General features: G+C 40.4%; 1 protein-coding gene across 10 annotated transcripts in view; it reads right to left on the reverse strand.

Annotated features, from left to right (window-relative positions):
- MAGI2 (membrane associated guanylate kinase, WW and PDZ domain containing 2) overlaps positions 1-24,378 on the reverse strand; it is a 755,492-nt gene that overhangs the window by 18,221 nt on the left and 712,893 nt on the right. For all 10 annotated transcript variants that reach the window (XM_063323526.1, XM_063323523.1, XM_063323524.1 and 7 more), the window contains one exon: positions 5,592-5,730. In XM_063323526.1, coding sequence (XP_063179596.1) covers positions 5,592-5,730 — 139 coding nt within the window. The remainder of the gene's footprint in view (positions 1-5,591; positions 5,731-24,378) is intronic.

A 24,378-nucleotide genomic window follows, 5' to 3' on the forward strand; every position in this document is an offset into this window, starting at 1 on the left:
TCTTGAGGTGCTTTCTGAAGGAGTCATAGCAAATCAAAAGCAAAGGGTTTAATGCATTTCAGAACTGTGCCAATTTATTTGTATGAAAAGTCCTTGTATTGGTATCAACTCTGACATTTTTTGGCTTTGTTGGTTTTGTTGGTGGGGTAGCGCTGAAATGTGAGCTAAGAGCTTCTTCAAGGCCCTTCAAAAATGACTGACTGCTAAATAACTTGTAGCTTTTATCTGTTAACCAGCAATGATTTTGTGTATACTGAAACTTTACTTCTTTGCATATAGAACTCTTCCTCCCTTAAATAGCCAAAACTGAATCTAAACTCTAGCTCTCTAAAATCACCTGGATGTCATGAACTCATGGGGTGAGTTTTGTACGTAATTTAGCATCGTGTGAACCAACAGAGATTCCAAAAGTGCACAATGCAACCCTAGGATATGTCTCTTAACAAAGTCAAACAATGTGGGGGAGAGAGCGAAAGAATCATCGTTGTGTAAATCCGTAAAGCCCCAACCAGCCCCATGTCACGGATTCCTTGTTCACCAGACCTCAATGATTCCACTTGTTGCGGCTCTGTGTGTGCTAGCGTCACACCATGACCTAGCACGGTCAGGGCCAGATCCAGATTTCCAAGACACGGCAATGGAAAAGTTTTCCAAAAGCTCAGTGTGAATGGGTTGGAGTCTTTAAAACTTACAACTTTCTGCAGGAGGTTTTAAGCATCTTAAAACTAAGTGAAAAACTACCAAACTTGATAGAAAGTACGATTTTGAAGTCCTGCTGTGAAAGCAGGAAGGGAAACGAATTAGCTTTCTTCTAGATGTTCTTCACAGGTGAAATTCAGTGTTTCTGCTCCTTCTGCAGTGCCAGACAGAAAGCATCCGGGGCAGGCGATTGTGCCTTGCTGGAGGGATGGAGTCCACCTACAAGTGTTAACCGTGCCTCAGCCTCTTCCACTTTACACTTTGTTTGCAATTATTTGGTTATAAGACTCATTGCTTTCAGACACTTCTAGGAACTGATATATTTTAATGTAGCTTTGAGTAATGAAAGCGCCAGTCAGGAAAGGCTAGGAGCAGTAAGCCAGAAGAAGCAAGCTGCCAGGACTGCTGGGACTGAGAATGAGACATCCCAGGCTTTCCTAGGGACCTTCTTCCATAGATATTTAGAGAAAACAGTGGTCGTTCTTAGAGAAAACTGTAGCTTCCTGGGGCTGATTCGTCATTAGGATTAACTTGCCTCTTGCAGAGCTCGTTGCTGGCTGGAGAGGCTGTGATTTGTTAGTTTTATTTAATCTTTAATGTTACTATTTTTGGATTTGTCTGAACAGTTTTCCCATGTTTTGCCTTTAGGGATGCTGTCTCATCCCCATGTTTGGCTACACAATGTACATGTCCTTCTGATGGTGTTTATACAGCTATGGCTAAGGCCTGAAAAATATGAGCATGTGTAATTAGGCTCCCACAGTGTGAGCAGACAGATTTTTAGAAGTGCTGCACACCCAGTAGCTCCTGCTGAAGTCAATAACCTCTTAGGCAGATGCATACACAGGGAATTAGGCAGTCATTGCAAGAAAAACCTTGGTCTGTCATTTTATTCAAATTGCATTTTGTGCCAGGATGAGAAGTGCCCTGTGATGACTGTGAGTTTTGTGTCCCATGACACATATGAAGCCTCGCGCTCACTCCAGCCGGCCTCCCCCGGCATTCAAAACGTGTCGGGATCAGGATTCCCAGCAGTAATTCTAGTCTTTCTTGCACAGTAATATGATTTCTTACTATGACTCGGTTCTTTGGAGAACATGGCTGGCAGACTATTTGCTATGAAACATGATGCTGATGTTCCTTCAGGTTTGGATGAGCTGTGATAATTCACCTTCAGCGGAAGCACAGTTCCTCTGGCTATCCTTATCCTCAGCAAACATGTTCTGAGATGCTGGGTGATAAAACATCTGGTTTTTAAGCTTCTTTTCTTGCACCCTGCTGTGAGATCAGCTATCGTTTTGGAGCATTAATCATATCCGTGCTCCTTCCCATATATTCTGAGGCTACTGTGCACGCTACAAGGGTATTTCTCCTTCTGAAGTGCTCTGGGATCTTCGGCATTTGTTTTCCAGCAAAATCAGTAGCTGGAATTGAGAAAAATGATGCATTTGCAACACACTTTATTTCTTCCCCTAGGTTTGAATAGTGCTTTAGCTCAGCCAGAATTTTCTGAGATGTACTTGTAGGGACAGATTTCCAGGCGGCATAAACTGACATAACTCAGTCAGGAGATTTACATCCTCCCAGGAGCTCGTTCTTTGTTTCTTCACGGAGTGCTTTCTTCTTTTCAATGCACATTCTTTCCTTGCACAGATCACTTTCTTACCATTGATGAATTTTCCTTCCTGATGTCAATCACATCAGCATTCAAACACTGATATTTCTTGCACTTAAATACGTACCACCATATCTTGTGCTAACAGAAACATGGCTCTGGAATTTAAAAATATTGCACACGGCAAATCAAAAAATTGAAGACTGAGAGGCAATAATGTGATGGTTTTGGCTGGTTGGTTTAGGCTGTTCTAGGTAAGCTTCCTTCTTTTTAATGTTGTGAGTCTCAATGCCACTGCTGTTGGAAAGGTCTTTAAACAAAGCGTTACTACAACTGACTTGGGAAGTCCCTGACCATTTCGCTTGTCAGAGACTGAGGGAGAATATCCAGGAGAGGACCCTGGTACACTTGCTGTCTTTTCTTATTTCTCCCTAGGCTTCTGCTGTACACCACTGTTGCAATCCAGATTCCAGCTCAGTCAGTTTTGCATTTTTGTACTCAACTAAGTCTCATTTCCCACTGATGGTCTCCAGAGCTGGACCCTAATGAGAATAAGAAATACTTCTGACATGTACTTGCAAAATAAAAAAAATAATAATAAAAAAAGGCTGATTATTTCAGTAAAAAAAGCTGCAATTAGTCTTGTTACATCTCAACCATGCAATTCTGGTGGGAAGAAGAGGGAACTACTAAATATTGACTAGTTTATTTGCTATCCTCAGGACGAATTTGTCCTTGAGCTTACTGTCACAATCTTCTCTGTGTTCAGTTTTCCATTATTTGGAAAGGACGTTCTTTCTGGGGGTCTCTGTCATTAAAAAACAGACATTTTTTGCAGCACGATGACTTACCCTTGAGATCTGGCCTTCTCGAGACATGCCCTCCAGTTTTAATTGTTTGTTTGTTAATTCCTGTTCTTAACTTCCTAAGCAGGCTGCTGTTGGTTTTTATGTGCACCTTCTGTTTGTTCTTAGAGTATTTCTCATTGCTTTGGGAAATGACCTAGGGAGGACTTTAACATCTCAGTTAATTTCAAAAGGCATCGTCTTATTTTGCTTCCATTCTGCCTGCAGACTGGATACAGCACTAACATTTTCCTGCCTGCGTAATGAACACATTAAGAACTGGAGACATGTGGATGTTATCCTTTGCCGTGATGCTTTCTGCTTTTTCAGTGCAGTAGGACAACACGGCTTTCAAGCACAGCTCCTTAGTTCTTCTGCGCAGAGCTGTAAATTGGGGATGTGGCTAGGAAAGTGATGGGATTAAACAGCACTTCTTTGTAGCAACTCTTCTGTTGCAGTAATCTGCATTTTTACACAACTAATGCTAAGCATTCCAAATGCCTTTCCAAATGGCAAGCATGGCTTTAAACAGTCCTGTGAAGAAAGTTGCCCTGTTTCTTTCTGTTACCACTATAAGCTGTGCCCAGATTTGTCGTGGTTTACCTGTATTTTCTACTCATGTTCTCCCGGGGAAGGCTCGTGCACATGTACACCTTTCAGGAGACTTGTTTTTCCAAAACAATGCTATTTGCACTGAACTTTTTTTTCCATCCGTTTTCTTATGATTCTGGAATAAGGTACAGATTTATAAGACATGTATAAATATGGAAATTTATTTTGGATCTCCTGTAAACCTAGGTTTAAGTGCTATCCAGAACTGGGATCTGAAGAAAGTCAGAGATGGAACGGGTCTGAACTGCAACCAGTTCTTTGCTCATAGCAGTCTCCTGTGATCTGCCCTCAGATTAAATTGTTTTCTGAGGAACCAGAGAACTTCTGGTATATGGTTCTGTTATTTGAGAAGGATTACTGCCACTATATCAGTCCTGGACATTTGTTTGTTCTTTCATTAAAATTGATGTACTTCTCCCTACAAAAGAGTTTTGGAGGTGATCTGAATCTCTGTTGGAGGACCCTCTGAAAGGATTACACGCTGTTTATAATTGATATTAAATGTCTTAGTACCTGTTTAACATAATCTCTGAAAGCAATTTTGGCTTCGTTGCTACTCATCAAAAGTATAACTTACTAACTTTATCACCAGATGAGTGGGCTACGGCCCATCCTTGCTGTCACTGTTCAGAAGCTCTTGAAAGCTGGAAAAAAAATGCGACATACACTATCCCGAGTATTGCCTCAGCCACAGAATTGGCTCTAGTTTAGAGAAGAAAATGGTGCAATTACCACTTGCACTGACAGCCGGCAAAGCGCTGACTTTCAGTGGAGCTGTCTTCCACAGAGGCAATGGATTTATGTTGGTAACAAAGACTGACCTGAGCCTACAGTTAAGTCTAAGTATTACTTTGAATTTTCATACGCTCCTGCAATTTCTGATTCTAATGGGAAATGATGCTAGAACTGCAAGAGTAACATTAAAAAGATTTAATAGAGTTTTAGACCTCCTAGCATAAATAAGTCAAAGAATTTTCATTAAAAAAACCCTTTCCCCCTGAGATTTCAGGCCCATCTCTGAACATCATAAAAGTTATGTTAATATATGACATTGTCACACCATACTTTAGAGTACGCTTTGATTTCAATTTTAAAAAAGAGGGTTTTTGTCTTTGAATTACCTTTGGATAGTTTATTTTTACTTCTTGTAATTTCAGTAGTGAAATAAGGTTTCTATATTGTCTAAATGACTCACACTTTTTGAAATACTCAAAAGTCCCGGAAGTCCCTCTGAAACAAAACATGAGAGGAATGGATCCTGCTTTCTTGCCACAATGAGCAAAGCCTCCTTTTTTATTCCGAGTTGGCTTCTACTTGATCATCTGTGTATATTGTCAGAGATAATATAATGGGTGAGGTTGTCAAAGAAAGAAGTACATGCTTGTTAATGCTTTGAGTTTAAACCTGAGCCACTGAATTGCTTGGCAACAGGAGCATCTGCTGTGATTCAAAATGTTCAGAGAAGTACCAATAGAAGAAGAAAAGGACGGTTTATGGACAAATCAGCAACTCCCAGCACACTCAGAGATGTCCCCTAAAGAGTTCGAAGTGCTTCCTCCAATGCACATCTTATAAGCCATTGCCTGTGTCAGGAGGGCAGCAGACGACAGTGATGTACACACATAAATGGTCTTGAGCCAAGGAAACACTTAAACATGTGAATAAGTTCACTGCTACTCAGGTAAGCACTTAAGCCCACACTTAATGGGCCCCAGGACATTACATTATATAAGTATCTGCAATTGCTGCTTAACTCAAAAGCAATATAATTCATTTATATGGGTTCATGCACAAAGAAAACCGTAAAGATGAAAACCCACCATATTCTGGGACCTGGCCTGTTCCACGTTTCAACAACAGTCGCACTCTCCTGCCACCAGACTTGATTAGCTCTATTGCTCTGGCGTGTGTCATGTCCCTTGTGCTTTCTCCATTGATTTCAATTATTTGATCTCCTACCTGTCAGGTAAGAAGAATATTGAGTCAGACAGAATTGCAGTAAAATGAGCGTTTCAGAAAGAGACGTATTCAATGGATCACAGGTTACTTGAATGACAGACAGACACATCAAGGTAAATTTGTTCCTGTCTGTCTGAGGGATATTACTGGCAGATTAAATAATCTCCAAAGTGGATTCTGAATGTGGTATATCAAATGCCGCTCGTCTTCTGCCGAAATCAGTGTAATGTATTTGTAACTTGCCTCATGTCTTCTACACGTAAGAGGTTTTTCTTTTTTTTTTAATTGCTCGATATGTTGGAATCACTGGAAACAATATCTGTGCTACACTTTAATTTGTAATGTTGTGTGTGCCTTTGCTGCTCTTTTCATAGAGAAAAGAGAGATTCAAAGCACAAATACAAAGATCCATCATTTGAATGTCCAAATCTTGGTAGCAAAGTTTCACACCAAATTATGAAGCAGGTTATTAAACAAAGAAAAGTTAGTGGCTATGGCACAGACCACACAGATTTGCTGGAGTTCTTACGAGAGCGCGCTTTGAACTCTATCCACAGAAGGTTTTTGCTCAGAGTAAGCACAGCCCCCGGCTGAGCCCTCTAGTTAGTGCAGGCGACGCCAGGGCTGTGTTTACAGATTTCTGCCACTCATCTCCCGGCTGGCTTTCCAGTCAGAGTTAGCTTCATTATTATTTTTCCACCTCTATTTCCACAGCTGTAAAATGGGGCACCGATGTCTGCGTCTCCCATCCACCCTCCCAGCTTTGCCTGTTTTGGTTCTGCTCTTCTCTCCACGAGAAGAGCCGGCTTTCGACGCTGGGAACCTTCTCAGTGAATAGGGGAGCGATGGCTTTCCGCTGTGCCTGGTCGGCGGGGCAGACAGCGCGGGCAGGAAGCAGCAGCTGTACAGCTCGTCTGCTGCCGCAGCACCACAGCCACCCCCTTCTTTTGGGAGTCAGTTAACCGAGCAGCACGGTGAGGCCATGTGCGAGCACTGGCTTAGCAGCACCCCAGCCTTTGGTGGCCGTGGTTTGCAGCTGCGATGCAGAAGGCTCCCAGCCCCACGGCAGGGCTGACCCGGGTGAAGCAGGGCTGGTCTCCAGGCGCTGGCAGCGGTGCGGGTCCAGGTGATGGGCAGCCAAGAGGGGTGCATGAGGGGCTCAGTCGAACGGGTTCAGCAAAGTCATTTATCAGCGCCAGAGGAGCACATCTGCTCGGCAGGATCACACCCGCCTCGGTCTACACCTAGAGCTTCCTTACCATGCATATTCACTATACTAAAATAATGATGCTGCATGCATCCTAGAGAGAGTTTTAAGGAGACTACACAGATTTCAAGATGATGGGCACTTCCCTTTCCTCCTACAAGCCTGTCTCGACAAAACCAGCTCTTTGCTGGCCTTGGACATTGAAATGTTTTCCGTTTTGTATGTTTTCTTTGCTACTATTGTATTTCTGTCAACTAAAAGTGTAATCCTTCAGAGGCTCTCCTCCTTTCCTGAGTTTGAAATGTAGTATTTACCAAATAAATGTGCATAATATGAAATGTCAACAAGACTCCTCGCATAAAAGAAAACTGGAAGGGATGTCAAGAAGTTATCTAGTCCCTACTTTTGTTCAGAGACAGAAAGAATGCTACTAAAAGCACTATGGCAGTGTTTCTCTATAGGAATTCACACTTTGTCAATAGGAGCTGCAGCCTATTTTAAGAACTCTCCCAGGATCCTGCACACAATCTATGTTAGTACTTTACTTAACTAAAAAGCCATTGATCTGAATAAAGCCTCTCAGCCTTGCTATTACACTTTCTTAATGCTGCAGATTGAGCAGTGGGGGGAAAAATCAGGATTATTTTGTGCAAAAAGGCCTTATTTTTGCAGTGCAAATGTCTGCTTTAGTGGATTTTCTCTGTTAGGAGGAATGCATTTGGTTGTACCATGCAGTATGTATTTTTGGACACTTCTGATGACCTCCAGGCCACAGTGACACACAGCGTGGTTGCTCTCTGGATCATGGAGAGATCTCCCCTGGGTTTGGCCGTGCAGGGCTGTTTGCATCCCCCTGACTTTCGGAGCGGTTGGTAGGATGCAGCTGCTGCACGCACTCAGAGCAAAAATGGAAAATCTCTCTTACCACTTCTGCAGCACAGACAGAAGACGGATTTGTAGCATCCCCCCGAGGATACTAGTCAGGCCAAATACAGACAAAATTCAAGCAGTTCGGGAAAACCTGTTTCTAAATGTCACGAAACAATTGCACCCTGGTAGAAACCCTATAAAAGTAAACTCAGATTTTCCAAAGGCCTGAAGACAGCTCTTTTTTGTGTCATGTTGCCTGGATAGACCATGTTTTGCAGAAGGTATTTAAAATGATCTTGTTAGTGTGTTTTGAGAGAAGAAGTGCCAGATTAGATCAAATGAAGGAGGTGTTTTTAACACTCCTTGATAAATAGCCTTTAAAATGAGTACTGATGAAAGCTGTTCAGAGCACACAGTCCTTCAAATAAAATCCTCTGCACTCTGGAGCAGAAAGAAAGAAAAAGAGATTTTAATACAGTTTAATATGTAAAAAGGTTAAGTTAATGTCACATTTTTTCCTTGCTGTTTGCCTTTCTTCTCTTCTCACTGGTCAATATGTAGGAACTATCTTGTATTAATGTAACCTTTTCTGTATTTCAGTGAATGAAAATATTTTTTTCTCTGTAGGCAGTATGTAGGTGATTTGATAGTTCCCTCTTTTAATATAAAATCTTATGTGCAAATAACCTGGGAAAGCTTAAAAAAGGCCGGCGTCTTGGTTATGAAGGAGGGGAGAGAAACAAGTTCGCAAAAATTAGGTGCTCTGAAATTTACACCAGAAAGTGTGAGACCAGAGGTGAAATGAATAGTCGCAGGAGCAGCGGCTTAATTGTGTTCCATGCATTTGTGTCTTGTGGCTGACTGATGTATAACTGAATTACATTGCCTTCGCAGTATAAGCCCAGCTCTGATGCCAACAGTCTTACCCTAAGAAAAGCTTCAATTAGGCTTTACGCTCATATCTGGGGAATTCATACAAAAGAGAAAACCTTGACTGAGGAGTGGTTGCCCGTGTGTCTCATAAGGTACAAATTCCTATTCTTATTTTTCCTGCAGTTAAACATTTACAACCTCCCCTTCCTTCCCCTTGCCCAAGTAGATTCTCTGATGTCTGATATGGGAGGAAACCACGCTGTATGCTTTCTCTCTGTCCAAACATTCGAATGTGCTCGTTCTCTCCTCTTTTCTATCGTGGAGTAGATTTTTAGATATTGCGGGCTATGCATGCCTTTTTAAAATCCAGTCGTTGTTTAAAGGGAGCTCAGGTATACCCACATATTGAAGAGGCACCAAGGGGAGGCCAGAGGTAAGGGTAAGCACAGAAACAGGTCCCGAAAGAGCCCAGTGCTTATCATATGGGATCCTCGTTGCTCTCTTTTCAGGATCAGGTATAAAACTGCATTTTATACCATGCATAGCGTTTCTCTATACGTCTCTCCTGGGCCCTTCCAAGTTTATCTGCAGTCTCCAAACTGGAGATATTACTAAGGTAAGGGGTAGGCAGAGCAGACCAAAACGAAAACATTCTTCCCATGTGGGAGAAACACCTATTAATAAAGTTCTCAGAATTAGACCTTTGCCTTTTTGTAATGCACCAGATTTGCGACTCACGGTTAGCTTGGATTCCAAGATTATCCCCAGCAGTACTGTCTAGACAGTTATTCCCCATTTTACATTGTGCATCTGATTTCTCTGCCCTACACCTGTACACCTTGGTGAATTTTATCAGATTGACTGCTTTAGTATGAAATTTTAATTTTAAAATCTAATCCAGCGCCTCAAAGTCCTTTTAAACACTCTATGAATAGTGGCATCTTGACATTAGCAAATCTAATTTTCTTATTTATCAATAGGTCTCCAATTATTAATAAAATTATTGAATTGAGCTGGTTTCATCCCAGTTCCCTCAGAACAGCATTTGTATTTTCACGCTTGTAATTACTGTTCAGGGTCAAACCATTCAGCCTCTGAGAGGAGTTACTTTCACAAACCACATTACAGTGATTCCACCTAAAGTCTATTTCCCCATCCTGTTTCTGTGAAATTCATACAAAATGGTGTTGAAAGGTGAAAAGAAATACCTTGTACATTCTCCTTCCCCTTTTCCCACAAAGACATCAAAACAAAAATCAGAAATAAGACATGAAAATTAGACTGATATGAACAAGATTTGCTTTCCACAATTTACATGTTGGTGGATTTTTTCAATTTTTTGATAACTTGTCACAGATTATTTCTGAGACTGAAAGTTAAAGGAACTTTTCTCTATTATTTGACTTTAAGAACAGGGAATATGTTTTCCTTTCTCTAGTCTGCTACTAACCTTCTTGTCCCCTGTGAATTCTTGGACATAATTTCTAATTGTCTAGAAATTACTTTCTCTTAGTAATTGAGCACACATGAACATCATCAGGTTGAGTTAACTTGAATCTAAGTATGCTTTAAGCAGTTTTCTCCTTATTCTGATTTATACTAATTTCTCTTCGTTGAAGTTTATGGTCCTTCTGAACACCTCAGTGAAGACTGAAACAAAGCAGCACTGAATATTTCGGCCCTCTTCACATTCTCAGCAAGCAATGGAACTCTTTTTTCTTATTCTTCATATTTCTTCTAATATATTTATGTTACCTTTTCCTGTTAACTTTTATACTTTCCTTGCAGACTGCTTAGATATCATTCTGACACCTTAAATCTTCCTTCTGCATCTAGCGGGACACCAGCCACCTAACAGGTGTTGCAGCATCAAGCTTTGAGTGTCTAAATGTTTTATTGGGTATGACCCTGTGGCATTTTCTCCGCTCATGGAAAGTGACACGTTTGAATATCAGATCATTATTTTTAAGAGGCATTCCATCAAGCTGTCTTCTGTGGAGATATAAAGCTTTTCAGCTGAAACACCAGAATATTTTAAAAGATAAACTTCAATGTAGCAACATTATCATTTTGCATGGCATTTAGGTCCTCTGTCATTTTACACTTCATGGATTTCATTTTTGTCAAGAAATTAACAGGAAAAACAATTCCCCACATCTGGAGAGCTAACCATCCCTAAAATAATACCTCCAACTCCCACGCCATTCAGGTACAATTTTTGCCTGACAGCCTGAGAGGATGCACGCATCCTAATGACCAAGTTTTAAATCCACAAATAGCAGGGAAAACGTTTGCGAGCACCGCCCTTGAAATCCAATATTTTAATCTCACAAAGCCACAGACTGCCTTTGGCTCTTTGGAATACACTTTAATTGGAAGGTGCCATTACACGGGGTCCGTGCGCGGAGCTGCAATGAATGCATCCCTTGGCAAGGCTGGAAGCTGTTTGGTAGCCAGTCATGCGAACCGAGCTCACGGACCCCTTCCCACTCCCAACAGGCAGGCCCTGCATCGCGGGACACCCCCCCGAACTGGCATTGGCTCTGATTTGTAACCTTCCTGTCTTCGTCAAAGACTACAAAGCCGGAGTGATCAGCCTCCACACCCTTCAGAGGTTCCCACCAGCGCGAGGTTGAAGTGTGTTGGCCAGCCGGCGTGGGAAGGTTGCATGGCTGCTGCCCGAGCTGTACCTTCAGAACATGCCTTCAGAATAATCTGAAGAAACATGCTCTTTGCACCTATGAATCTGGCATTTTTACACACATTGATTTCAAATTGTGTTTCTTTCTTTCTACAGGTTGAATTTCCATGCTGTTTGGGATAAATGCCTACCCAAACCCACAGGTTGTCCTCCTGACCCAAGGGCATTTGATAAAGAGGATGCTCCTCTATTATATTCTTACAATGTGCCAGCACAAAGTAAACATGGAATGCTTCCCCCCTCCTTAATGTTTTTAAAGTTGAATATTAATGATTTAAATGTAATTATGAAAGTAGTTTGTGTGTATGGGAAATGTCTCCTATAAAAATCTGTTTCAGTTCAAGTTAATTCAGACGCTCCATCCATGCGTAAGAACAACTGAGCTATAAAATTGTGCAGCGTGTTTTCTGGCAATAATGAGAAGATAATATTCCTAAGGAGTGTTTAAGTGACATCACTATTGATGGGTTAATTAGAAAGAAAATTGTAAAGCTTCTCCAAATCATTAGAGTGCCTCTAGTACATGTGAGTTGAGCTGTGGAGTCTTTTTTCTGGCCATATTTTATAGTAATTATTACATGTCTTGTTAAAAAAACCCAACCATACATATAAACAGAATTTCAGAAGCAGGCTAAATCAGAAGGAAATACATATAGCTTTAATGTATCAAGGAGGTTTTTCCTTGCTCAGATGTACTGTTAAACTACTGATGGTAGCCTTGTGTACGTTTGCCTCTGCCAGCGCGTAAGGAACGGTCTCTAAGCAGGTGTATAGTTCCCGCTTGCATGAAATGGAATTAATTGTGTATGCACATTTTCATTCTATGTTAAATGAGGAAATCTAATGATAAAAGCCGCCTCAAATGATTTGTGCAGAGGGCATTGCTATCTGTCATTTTATTAATGCGTTCTATAATTAAACCTCAGGAAAGAGACTAATTACACTTAATTCCTTTTATATGGGCATTCTATTTTTATAACTGAAACATTTTTTGCATATTATTTGTTGCTGTTGTTATTGTTAATGAGTCCAAAAGGCTGAGAGATTGTCTGTACTTGGAGACTGAACAGCAACTCCAGAATATCTATTTTGGTGAATTTCCAAGTCCCGTCAAGCCCTAATATTGTTGCCTGGAATTAGGCATGGACTGAATATCTTCTGTGCATATTTCCTTACGGCAGAGCATCTGTACTGCCTGGAAATCCTAGGTCTAACATGAGGCGTGAGCAAAGCTATGGGATATTTCTAGTCTCAGACTCCTTCCAGTGGATTTTGGGTATGTGAGCTTGCATGTCTCAGTGAGAGACACGGCATTTCTCTTTGGAGGAATTACACTAACGTAGCCCATGACACTTTTGAAGCAACCACCCATGAAAGTTTAGAGTCACAAACTTTTTTTTCTGTGGCCAACCAGCTGTTCAAGCAGCTGTGGCTTCTTACCCTTGGGAATGCCCCGCTCCTTGTTCCTGCAGAACACGGGGAGGAGAAGGGCCACAGGACAAGGACTGAGCTGGAGCAGAGCACGGAATGGCTTTCACACCACCCCTCAGCAGGTGTTCTAGCTTTTTTTCTTTTCACCTTTTCCTGAGAGATGGAGAAACTTTAGAAGCGCTATTACAAAAAGAGAGTTGGAAAGTGGAAAACATGCATGACCAAGCGCAGGAGAAAGAAATGGAGTTTGCAGTGGTGGGTGGCTGACAAGAGAGCAAAGTGGACTTCTGGTACTACAGCAGACTTGATGCCTTCCGCAGCATTGCTGCAAAATAATCCATGTATACATGAATTAAAGGTGTGAAAGAGAAAAGGAAAATTCATTATCTTACTGGAGTTAATTGATATACCATTACTTTTTTAAAAGAGAGCTAGGATGACTCATTGTGGCCTAATGTAATACTAATAGCACATACTATCTATTTAACCACTGCAATCATTGATAGGAACCAGTAAAGACTGTTAAAAAGGAAGAAGAAAATTTTCTGGTATCTTCTTGATGGTCTCAGCCAGTTCCCATTATGCAAAAGGAAAGCAAATTCAAGACTTGACAAGTCAATTTTATAGATCCTACACAGAAGCCTAGGCATAGATCTTCACGGATACTGCTTTGTCCAAAGTTGCATCCACACAGGAAAACAAAAAAGAACATAAACTCTGACAAGTTAAACATAAAACTGCTAAAAGATTTTGAGGAGGAAAAATGCTGAAATATAGGAGCTAAGAATATACTTTCGAACATACCAGAGGTGCAGAGCCTGTCAGAGAACCAAGATCTAAAAAGATAGTTTGGCTGCCAGGTAGAAAAGGCCGCAGGAAATAAACGGATTCTTTGCATCGATGTTTACTGAAGAGGAGGGCAGCAAAACTCCTGCAGAGAGTCTGCTCGCCACAGGGGTGAGTCTGAGGAACTGACTCCAACGGCAGGGTCAGTGGCGAAGATTTTATAACAAACTGATGAAACAGATAGTAAGAAAGCACCAGAAGTAGATGGCTTTCATTCTCCACTCTAAAGCTGCTGAACTAGTAGCTACGCGGTGGAACCTACTGCCTGAATCAGTAAATTGCTGAGCAGCAGAAGAATGGGAAGTGGCAGGAGTGACACCAGTCTTTAAGGACAATCCCGGAAAGTAACCAAGCGAGTCTCATGTTCAGTTGAGCAACGGAAGGAAGCAATAAGGATGGCGAGGGTTAGTTGGCAGACGGATAATGATGATATAGTGGGGAAGGGTCAGTGTGGCTATTGTGGAGGGAAGCCATTCCTCACAGATCTATTGCAGGTCACTGGAGCTGCCAATGGCTATATAGACAAATGTGATCTGGTTAGTATACTGACATTTTCAGAAAGCTTTTAACAGGAAAGCCTTCAGTATAGGCTCGGCTGTGGGATGAGAAAGAATAGGGTCTTCTAGGTAAGAGATTAAATTTAAGGAAAAAATTGCTTTATATACGTGGTCAATTTTTACAATCAAAAGACCTTACCATAGTGATTATTCTGTTCTGCATGTTTGTAAATGGCATGGTGAAGAGGTGGAAGACTGGGGTGATAAGATTTGCAGGCAACACAATACCATGCATGATCATCAAACCTAAATTTAACATTAAAAGCTGTAAAAAGATAGCACAATACTGTGTGTTAAAGCAGCAGGTGAAATTCAGTGGCGGTAAGTGCTAAATGCTAAGTACAGTACATGGGGAAAATTACATACACCATCACTCTAAATAAACCATTAGTCCTGAAGAGACAGATCTCATAGTCCTTGCGGTTAGCTCGCTGAAAATGTCAGCCCAGTCAAAAAAGCAAACAGAATATTAATTATTAGGGAAAGAATAGAGTACAAAAGAGAAACTATCTTTATGTAATTTAGGAGCACCAGTATCTTGAAAACTGCAGATCGTTGTGGTGCTTCCACCTCCAAATGAATGTGATGGACGGAGAAATGGTTCGGAGGAGGCCAGTGGGGCTGGTCAGGGGTAAAGATCAGCTCCCTTACGAGGCAAGATGAAATAGACTGGTAAGCTTCAGGTGGATATGATATAGGTCAATAGAATAAGGAATGCTATGGAGAATAAGGAAGCAATCACGAGATTATTATGTTGTAGCTGCAAACGAAAAAAGGAGCTTTTTTTCAAACGATGCAAGTCTTTAGCTTTGGAATCCATTGATATAGTAAATCAGGAATCTCAAAAGCATGAACAAATTCAAACAAACGGTTAAAAAAATGGTCCAAGATACTAAATGTGAAAATTCTAGCTTAAAAGAAATATGTAAACTGCTGATTGCCAGGGGCTTGGATGTTGTTATACCCAGTGAAGAATCATTGCAAACTTGTCCTGTGTTCCTTTCCTAAGCATCCTCTATTTGTCCTTGTTGGAGTGAGGATATTGGGCTGGGTGCGCCATAGGAATGGGTCTAATATTTGTATCCTTTTACCTTCATAGGTGATCTCTCCCAGTTTCTACTTGTGGCGGTTTGGGAAAACACAGAAGAGAGTCTGCCTCTCTCATTCCTTTCACTGGACAAAGTGTTTCAGTTACCAGAGCAGCATTATTTGGTGTGTTTATTTTTTTCTAACACTCGATTCTTAATTTTTTAAGGGCTACTTAATTTTTTAGGCCCGAAAATCTTTAGAGATCTTCCATGAAATACAGATTCAAATATGGTACCTGCCTGACAACTAAGTATTTTATTCTTAAAATTTCATACTAACCCATTTTTAACAAGATTGTTAACTCTTTCTTTTCCATAGCTGTCTCGAAGGATTTTGCTATTAGGCACAGAGTTACAAGGATGCTTTGAATGTATCAAAGTGAGTACATTTTAAAAAGAATGATGTTAATTACATATGTGAGAGGAATATTCTTTCTCTTTACCTTTCTGCAAACAAATTCTAAAAAACACACACAGCATTTTGGAGAAATGCTGAATAATAGTTCACCTACAGTTAATTCCCTCTCGATTTATTAAGCTTTTATACTGTCAAAATATATTCAGGATCCCCGAGGAGCTCAGTTTGCATTTCTTTGTTGTGCAGATACAAGAATGTTGATCAGCTTTGTGTCTGCATGTCAATATATTCTTCCCTGAGTTCTGCCAATTACACTAACCCGGCATCTTGCCACAGGCTGGCATACAGCTCGCACGCTCGAGCATCCCAGCTGAATTCCCAGAGTTCAGATCAATCACACCCAGTCTCACTACAAGTGAGATTGGACAGTGATGTATGTAGTGGGGAATTGGCGTGTGAATGAGATTACCCCAAAGGGACATGCAATTTGGTGGGAAAGCATAGCTAACATCTTCCTGTACTGTTCAGATGGATCACAAATCACAGAATAACCGGATGGGACTAAGAATATCTTTGTCTTTGTGCTCCATTGTAATGACTGTGTTGACACTCACTGAACGCTTACTATGAAGGTAAGATTTATATTACAGCATAAAGTAAGCCAGGTATTCTGGAGGTTTTAAGAGTAAGTGCTACTTATGTAGAAAAGAACGGCTACTTAACTGACATTTATCACTCTGTAGGCATTCGTCTTCCAGATGTGTGCACAAGACCTTCGTCAAACAGGGGCTAGTGGAGCACTATATGCTCCTGGAGTGTTTTTCTATCCCTTTTGTATGGGCATAAGGTCAATATTTTATATCTAAATATTAGTGACTTTTCAGTGGGGTTTCTGATGGCCTTCTCAAGCCCTCACTCATGGTAAGAGTGCAGCAGCTGACTCCCTACTGCTCTCAGCACACTGCCTGTGGAAGATCTTTTTGGCTCTTAGGACCTACCGCTGCTCCTTCCGCTTTTATGCTGGCTGTGACTACAGTAAAGTTGCAAGAGGTTTTCCAACAGCAATATCTACTTTTCTCCAATATTCTGAACATATGACTTCACTGCCTCTTAAGACCTGGATATTTGCATGAGTCGATATCTCAAATTCTTCGACTTTCTTTATGATCCAAAATAGGATCCAAAGTTTTTGCTATGGCAAAAATTGAAGATTACGCTGGCCAACCCCTGGTTTATTTTTGGATACAGTGATTGCCCTAAATGTTCATAAAAAGGTCATGACTGATCCCATTTCCTTGCTGCAGCTTTCTTGATTGTGTAAAGAAATGTTGCATCTGTCATCTACTACCTCTACAGTGTGACAACTTGCCTCCTATTTTTAATACTTTTTGCTCTAATCACCGTCAAGCTGAGCCGAGCTACTTCTTGCTTGCTGTACTTACTGACTGCAACCTCCGGTGAATTCCACTACAGAATGTAAGAAATAACCCTTTGATGTGGGGTTAATCGATGATGGAGCATCCCAAACAGATGCTCTGTTCTTTGTTAACAAGAAATCTAGGGGAGGCTCTATACCAGTGAGGAGCCCGTGCAAATTGTGGGGTGTGCACGACAACATGCCCTTGAAGATTTCCATTTCCTGTAGAGCAAGAAATCATTCATTGGATGGTCTCTCATAGGAACCAATCAGTTCTGTTGACGATCAGCACTTTTTCATATTTACCCCTTTCCTTTGGCAACAGGACTACAAAAAGCTGAGATAAACCTGCAGAGACTCTGTTCTGGAGGACTGCAGCAATGCAGCAGTAGTGCGTGGACAGCAGAATCACAAAGATTAGGGGAAGGTACCTGTGTGTGAAGCTACGGGAACTGTATGTGATTTCTGGTACAAAATTTGACCCTAGAATGGCAATCTCATAAAACAGTATACATGGTAACCCACCTATTTCTGCTTGGATTTTGTCTTCTCTGAGCTGCAAGGCAACAGCTACTAAAAATACATTTTAAAAAGAATGATGATACTTTACACATGATGATATGGGCTTAAAAGAAGTGCCTGTGGAAGCTGTGTTATGTTCAAGCCTCAGACAGGGAATGATTCCTTAATTGGTGGAAATGGATGACTTTGATCTTTTAAAAACTTAGAAATCAAGGTCTGCTAAAAATGGATACAGTGATAAAGTGACTAGATGAAAACCAAACAAAATGTGTGTAACAACAAGCACTCCAAAAAGCTGAAATGGAAAAAACCCACAATCAACACAGAAGAAAAAGACTTCTGCTTTGCGTGGTATAAAAGCCTTTCAATACACTGTAGGGACATAATTAACTAAAGCTACTCTCAACTTTGCCCGCTTTTCAGCTCTATCCACTGAACCCAGAATAGCTCAAGTGGTTTCTGGGTGCCTGACTTGAGACGCTCAGGAGTGTCCTGGTCCAGAGAGATAGATTTATATTCCCTTGTTAAACTCCACTGTTATATTTTACAGAGCCCAGATAGATAACTGCCTACATACTGCCTATTCCTTTGAGAACCCTGCAGAGTTAGTCTTGATCCTAATTGATTTCTTCTGGGAGACATAGTTAGCAATAGCCAACTCTTACATGACACTCTACTGTTTAGAAGCTTGGCCTCTAGGCTTTTCAAAGAGACTTAAAATTATGTCTCCTATGGCTCAAGAGAGGGCTTTTATGTCAGGTTATGAGTTTCGTAGGCACTCTGTCCCTCTTATTGCAAACAAGGATGTACAAGTAATGTTGTCAGAAGGAAAAAAAGAGAAGTAGTTGCCTGATGTTGTATTTGGGATGCTTACAAAGAGGGAAATGTCAGTTTTGAATGATGTCGAATGCTCATACATGGGTTTTGACAGCAGTTTCAAATGCCTTCCATGATCTGAAACTTCAGTTCTGTTTCCTTCCAAATGAGAGACAGGGTCCCTCTTGTCTGCCTACCTTTATTGACCCTTGGCTCTTGAATACTGAATTCTCCCTTTTTGCTAGGAATAATTTTTGGTGTAGGTGGCTGAAGTTTCCTGAGTAACCACAAATAAGGTTGGTGTGAACTCTTATCACAGGGAAAGGACGCAATACACAAATTGTGCTGGTTTGCAGAATGCTGTGAGCCCACAGTATAGGTTGGTTACTGTTGTGAGTCTCACTGCGCTCACTCGACCAGCTAGAGCAGACCAAGCACGGCCACGCAGATTCCATGCAAGGTCAACACAGAAGCTCACAACTGACTCTGTAGGAGATTCCTGTCCCTTGTGCCTATTTTTATCTCCAGCTGCGTACAGCTGAAACAAAAGAGGGGCGCAGACAGCAGGAAAAGCTGCAAACAAACAAACAAGCAAACAAACAACAGAGACTGACGAGTGAAAGAAGGACTGCAAAGCACGAAAGATATAAAATTCTGCAGTGCCTGTATTTCAGATGTCTGTTGTGCAAATGCATAAGAAAAATCTACAAAACAATAAGAAAAATAATTTAGTATTGGGAGATATGTGGAAGCTAGAGACAGGGCTAACTGTGTATGCGGACTGAGAAAAATGAGTTGACAAGGCAATAAAACTAGAAATGTCAGAGATGAGAAGTATGACTTTCGTGGAAGATGTGAAAAAAAGGATGTAACTCGCAAAGTGACAAAATGACACAGATGCACATTGTGTACAAAAAAGCACATTTTGCCCTCATTCTTCATGAATTTCACATTCAATAAACCCATTTGTGCAAGATACTCTGTATCTTTGCAGCCCTCAGCCACAGGCTCTTTATTCGATGCTGGTTTCAATAAGCATGCTGGCTGCAGCAGATATCATTCAAAGCAATAAGAGATCTGTTGGCCATATCTCACATGAATAGCAAACACTGCGGCCATCCTTAACAATTCTCCTGAGAGCAGTCAGTAGCTCCTCATCTCTAAAGCAGGAAGGGATAGAGATCTGCAAGCAGAGATCTGACGATCATTGTCCTCCACATAAGATAAGAAGAAAAATATGCGTTATCGTGACCCTTATCTAAATAGACCTGTAAAATTGTTGCCAGTAGCATTTGAATCTTCAAAGGCTGGGAGGACTGTGCTCCACATTGGCTGTGTTACGTCCCCCATCTCTGGGGACTGATTCAACTCAATAGTGCTGTCACTGATGGCGTGCACACCGTAGTCTTGCCCTACTCTGAGACTAGGCCTTGCATCTTTATTTTTCAACATTGCCATCACCAACTAGTTTCCATTTTTTTCCCTGATGTTAGGTTACTTGAGAAATGGAGTCCTGATGTGCTAAGACCTCTGTCAGTTCAGGATAACGTATCAAATGCACTAACAATTCTCTAAACTTTTCTCGTGGTTCTTTTAATGCATCTTTGTCTTACGGTGCACAGACATGGTCCTATTCAGTCCTTTTTTGCCATGGTGTGGACACAGTATTATATTTATGGTTTTCCCTCATCCTGAAGAAGAAAGGAGAATGGAGATAAATTTTTAAAACTCAGAACTTTCACTGAGTCCATCTGCCATTTAAGGTTTTGGATAGTCATGTTTTCTTTTGTAGTCTTTTCCTTAGGTCTAATTAAACTTTTCTTTATTACTCCTAATTTGTAAGATATCTTGCTCTTTGTGAAAATTCACAAAATTTACTGGAAGTATTTTGAGTCCCATGTTTCAAGTTCTGTAAATCTTTGCTGTGGAGGCTTTTCAGAATTCAGGACTGTAGCTTTCTCTCTGCTCAGCTGTCAGAGTTAAGAGGGGCCTGTATTTACTTCCAGTGTAGCGATGAGGTCTCCCCCTACAGAGGTCTTCTGTGAGGAATCTCCATATGCCTTATCCATGAATTTCAGTAAAATCTTGCCAAAGTTAATTGTGGTATATGACCTGACATATGGTTTTATATGAAATTAACACAATTATGGCTGTGGCTTTCCAACGCTCGTTGAGAATAGTTTACCAACCATGCAGGCCAAGAAAGCATGTGAAAAAACATTTTTTCCTGTAGACTTCTGGGTCCTTTAAGGGACATTCCCTTCCCATACCTATTGACAGATGAATCCAAGTTAAACTGGGATGTATGCTTGGGCTTCTCCAGAAGGAGAGTCCATGAGCTCAAATAAAAGTCTCAGTGCATGTACAAGTACTTTGACTAAGAACAGTGTAATAATCCTGTGAAAGTTTTAAAACTGTTTTTAAGGAAATAATTTGTAGAACCTTAAGACAGAATGTCGTGTCTATATAGGCTGGCAAAAAAAGATTGTTGAATAAAAAAGCGATATGCTGGTAAGACTCATGAACTCTGTATGACATGAACTCACAGGTCTTCCACCTTTCTGGTTCCCAGAACAATTCCACTGAAAATCAAAGTAGACAACTCCATCAGTCATGAAGGGCAATTAAAGACTATTTTAGATCTTGCAATACTAAAATGGAGTGTTCCTCAGTGGATTTGTTTCCAATAAAAACACAAAGTGCCTAGCATGCCGTTCCCAGTGGGAAGGAAGACCAGGGCTTCTGATTCTAAATAGTGATGTGATAACAAACTTCATTAAACGTTTTTCCCTCTTCCACCAGCCTTTTCAAATACAGCCAGTTTTGGCAGGGCCAGTGCTTTCCCTGCTCAATCTATGGAGTCTCTTCTCTCATCTGTTCCCAAGCTTCACTGGAGTTCATAAAAGCCTGAAGATCAAACTGAAAGTGTCACAAAGACACCCCGATTTTGGTGCCACTTTCTTCATGTTGTTTCATCATTGCCTTTTTGTTAGATTTCTCTTTGTTTCTGTTATCGGTATATTGTATTCCATTCATACTTATCTTCCTCAGTAACGGATCTACTCTATGTTCTTTTACAAGAGATAGTTCCATACTGGTTCTTTATTTACATCTGATTTCTTATAATCTTAGCTTTTACTTCTTTAAATTTATACTCTGCATCGATAATGCATAACACTTTTACATGTATTTAGACCTCAGAATCTTTTGAATGTGTGCTGATAGACTTGCAGATTTTTTAACAAGTGCCCAAGTGAAATATAGCTGTTGGGCTCACCCCATCACTACGGCTTTGCAGTGCCCACTAAGAGTACAACATGCAGACTTTGACTTGCCTTTCTGGAGTTGTCTTCAGTTAGAGCTTGCATTGCTTCGATTATACAAATTTATAAACCCACTAGTATAGATGTAGGTCTGTTACTTTAAAGTATTTTATATTCTTTTAATTATTTCAGCAAAGTAGGGAGATTTATATCAATATGAATGTGCCTTTACCAGTGCTTTTCATGTTTCATTATATCACCTATTTTTTTCAACAGCTTAGGTGGTTTAATTTTTCTTTTCTTGGCTTGGTGAGTGGGAATAATGGTGAAGTTATGTGTATTATTTCTTTCTATAAGCATGATCTGCACCTTGTGTTATCTGCTTCATCTTTTTCTGTAAGGCTTCAGTTAAATCAAAGAAGGCTGTTCAAGCAGGAGGAAAGAGGAAGCAGAACAATACTGAAGATAAGTAGGTCATGAGAAGAACTATTAGTTGGAAAATGCTCCTGCTAAGATCCTACCACATAGCACGGTTTACTGTCCCCAGTGCCAAAAGCCTCGGATCAGAGAATCGGATCTTTAAAGACAATGGCATGTGAAGCGAGAGGCACTGAGGAGATTTTTGCATGTTTTGCTATAGAGATGCATCTGTGAAACAGAGACACAGAACTGCAGTAAGCAGGCTGGTGGTCCCAGCCAGGAAATGGGAATGAGCCTGCATTATTAACAGTGCATGTAAATTTAGGAAAGGAGGTATGGGTACAGAACTCTGCTTCCTTTCCTCATCTTCCTGTATACTCTGTTCCTTTCGGCATATATTACTTTTTGTTTTGTTTTTCTACTTTTGTTTTGAAGAAGCTGTTTCTTGAGCTTCTGCTGTCCATCAGTTACAGGTCACTGGAGAGAAAAGTCTTGCAAGTTCCAGACGCATTTGTCACTGTCAGATTAAAATGTCTGTTAAACAGGAGCGTACAACACAAGAATCAGTGACAAGGCTGGAGGGTAAAACTCATTCCAAAGAATGATGCTTTTAAAGGGGAGACAAAAAAACAATTACAACTATCGGGCCAGAATAACACTTGGCTGCGTATTGTGGCCACATCAACAAAAAAAGCTTTAAAGTAAGTTATTTTAGAAAATATATTAACGTTTTTCATTATAAGATACAGGACTTTTCGTTAAGGAAGTTGAAAAAAATCTATGTATTTGTGTTACACACATTTTATACTTAGGCTTTTCACAGAGTGGATTCTCCAACTTTATTTTGTGGTACTAGTTTGTTCAAATGCTGCACAGATTTTAATAGGTTATTTTGCCTAATACAGGTTATTATTTGAAACGAACCCTCTCCCAAGGCATTGTTCTTCCGTAGTGTGTGATGCCAGACTTTATTAAAAGCACAGCTTTTCCCCCATCTTTAATCACATTATGGCTGGTAATGAAAATCTTGTTTATGGCTTTTTGTTAAGAGCAACTGACTGTGCTACAGTAAAGGAAAGAATGAAAACGCTCACCAGAGAAGATACCCGTAAGTTAAAGTTCTAGTTGCAGCTAGAACTTTATATATTCACCTATATTTCACTCAACAAATATTGTGGGAGTATTTCTCAGTTATCAGTTGCCTGCCCGGCTTCCTCGTCACGGCAACTGCTTCTGCCATTGCTCCCTCATGCAAGCTCCAGTGCCGGGGGTTTGCACCCCATGGTACAACTGAGGACTAACTGGCTTCTACAAGTCTACGAAGTGGGCAAGTTAAGAGTGATTTGAAGCACAGTAAAACTCCTGAGTTATATACAGAAAGTCTCTGACTGTGTATTTAGACCGATGACAATTCTCATTCAGTTATGAAGCCAAATTTGATGATAGGGTTGTGAAACAGAATCTGTGTTGCAATGATGACATTTGCAAAATCTGCTGCTACTACCGTACAGAACACAATTTCCATTGTCCATCTTTATAATTAAATATTCAACAAGGCTGCACTAATTAGATACATAAACAATTTTTTATGTTGACTCTTGGTAGTCTCTTTCACCAATGTTCTCTCCTCCTTTTTGTGTACTCACTATTCTGCAAGGAATCAGCAACCCTTGATGAGTTTATACCTCCTCTCTAGAACAACTAGACAGATTTAAAGCATCTATTTTTGATTGGGTTATTTTTCCTATACAGAACATGTATTTTTTTTATCATGGAATTTCTTAAGTGAATGCTTTTAGATTAAGTATTTGCATGTTATTATGATTTCTACCAATACAGGACTCAAATGCACTAAGACCTATGCAGAAAAACAGTGAAAACTGATCCCTACAAACAAGACTGTATAGTATTAATAAACAAACTTCGTATACACTATGAAGGCAACTTCATTAAATTAGTAAAATAACACGGTCCAGGTCTTAGGTTTCATAGTTATCCACTAAGTGTCATATAGCTATCACTTTGCTTTTGTGATTAGAGACATAACTGTTAATTATGCTGATGTTATTATCAAAGAAACATAAAACTTTTTGTCAGAGATTTTTCAGTTGTTTAGATATGAGTGAAATAATAAGGAGAAAAATGTATAACACAGTAAAGCTGTTATCAACAACAAGTAATACATTTATTCCGCAACAAAACTACACAGACCTACTATGTTTCAACTGATTTCTTGAAGTCCTACAGAACAAGTTTATGTTATAAAAGCTATTTGGCAT

Source organism: Chroicocephalus ridibundus, chromosome 1, assembly GCF_963924245.1.
Source record: "Chroicocephalus ridibundus chromosome 1, bChrRid1.1, whole genome shotgun sequence".
In the NCBI taxonomy this organism is placed as follows: domain Eukaryota; kingdom Metazoa; phylum Chordata; class Aves; order Charadriiformes; family Laridae; genus Chroicocephalus; species Chroicocephalus ridibundus.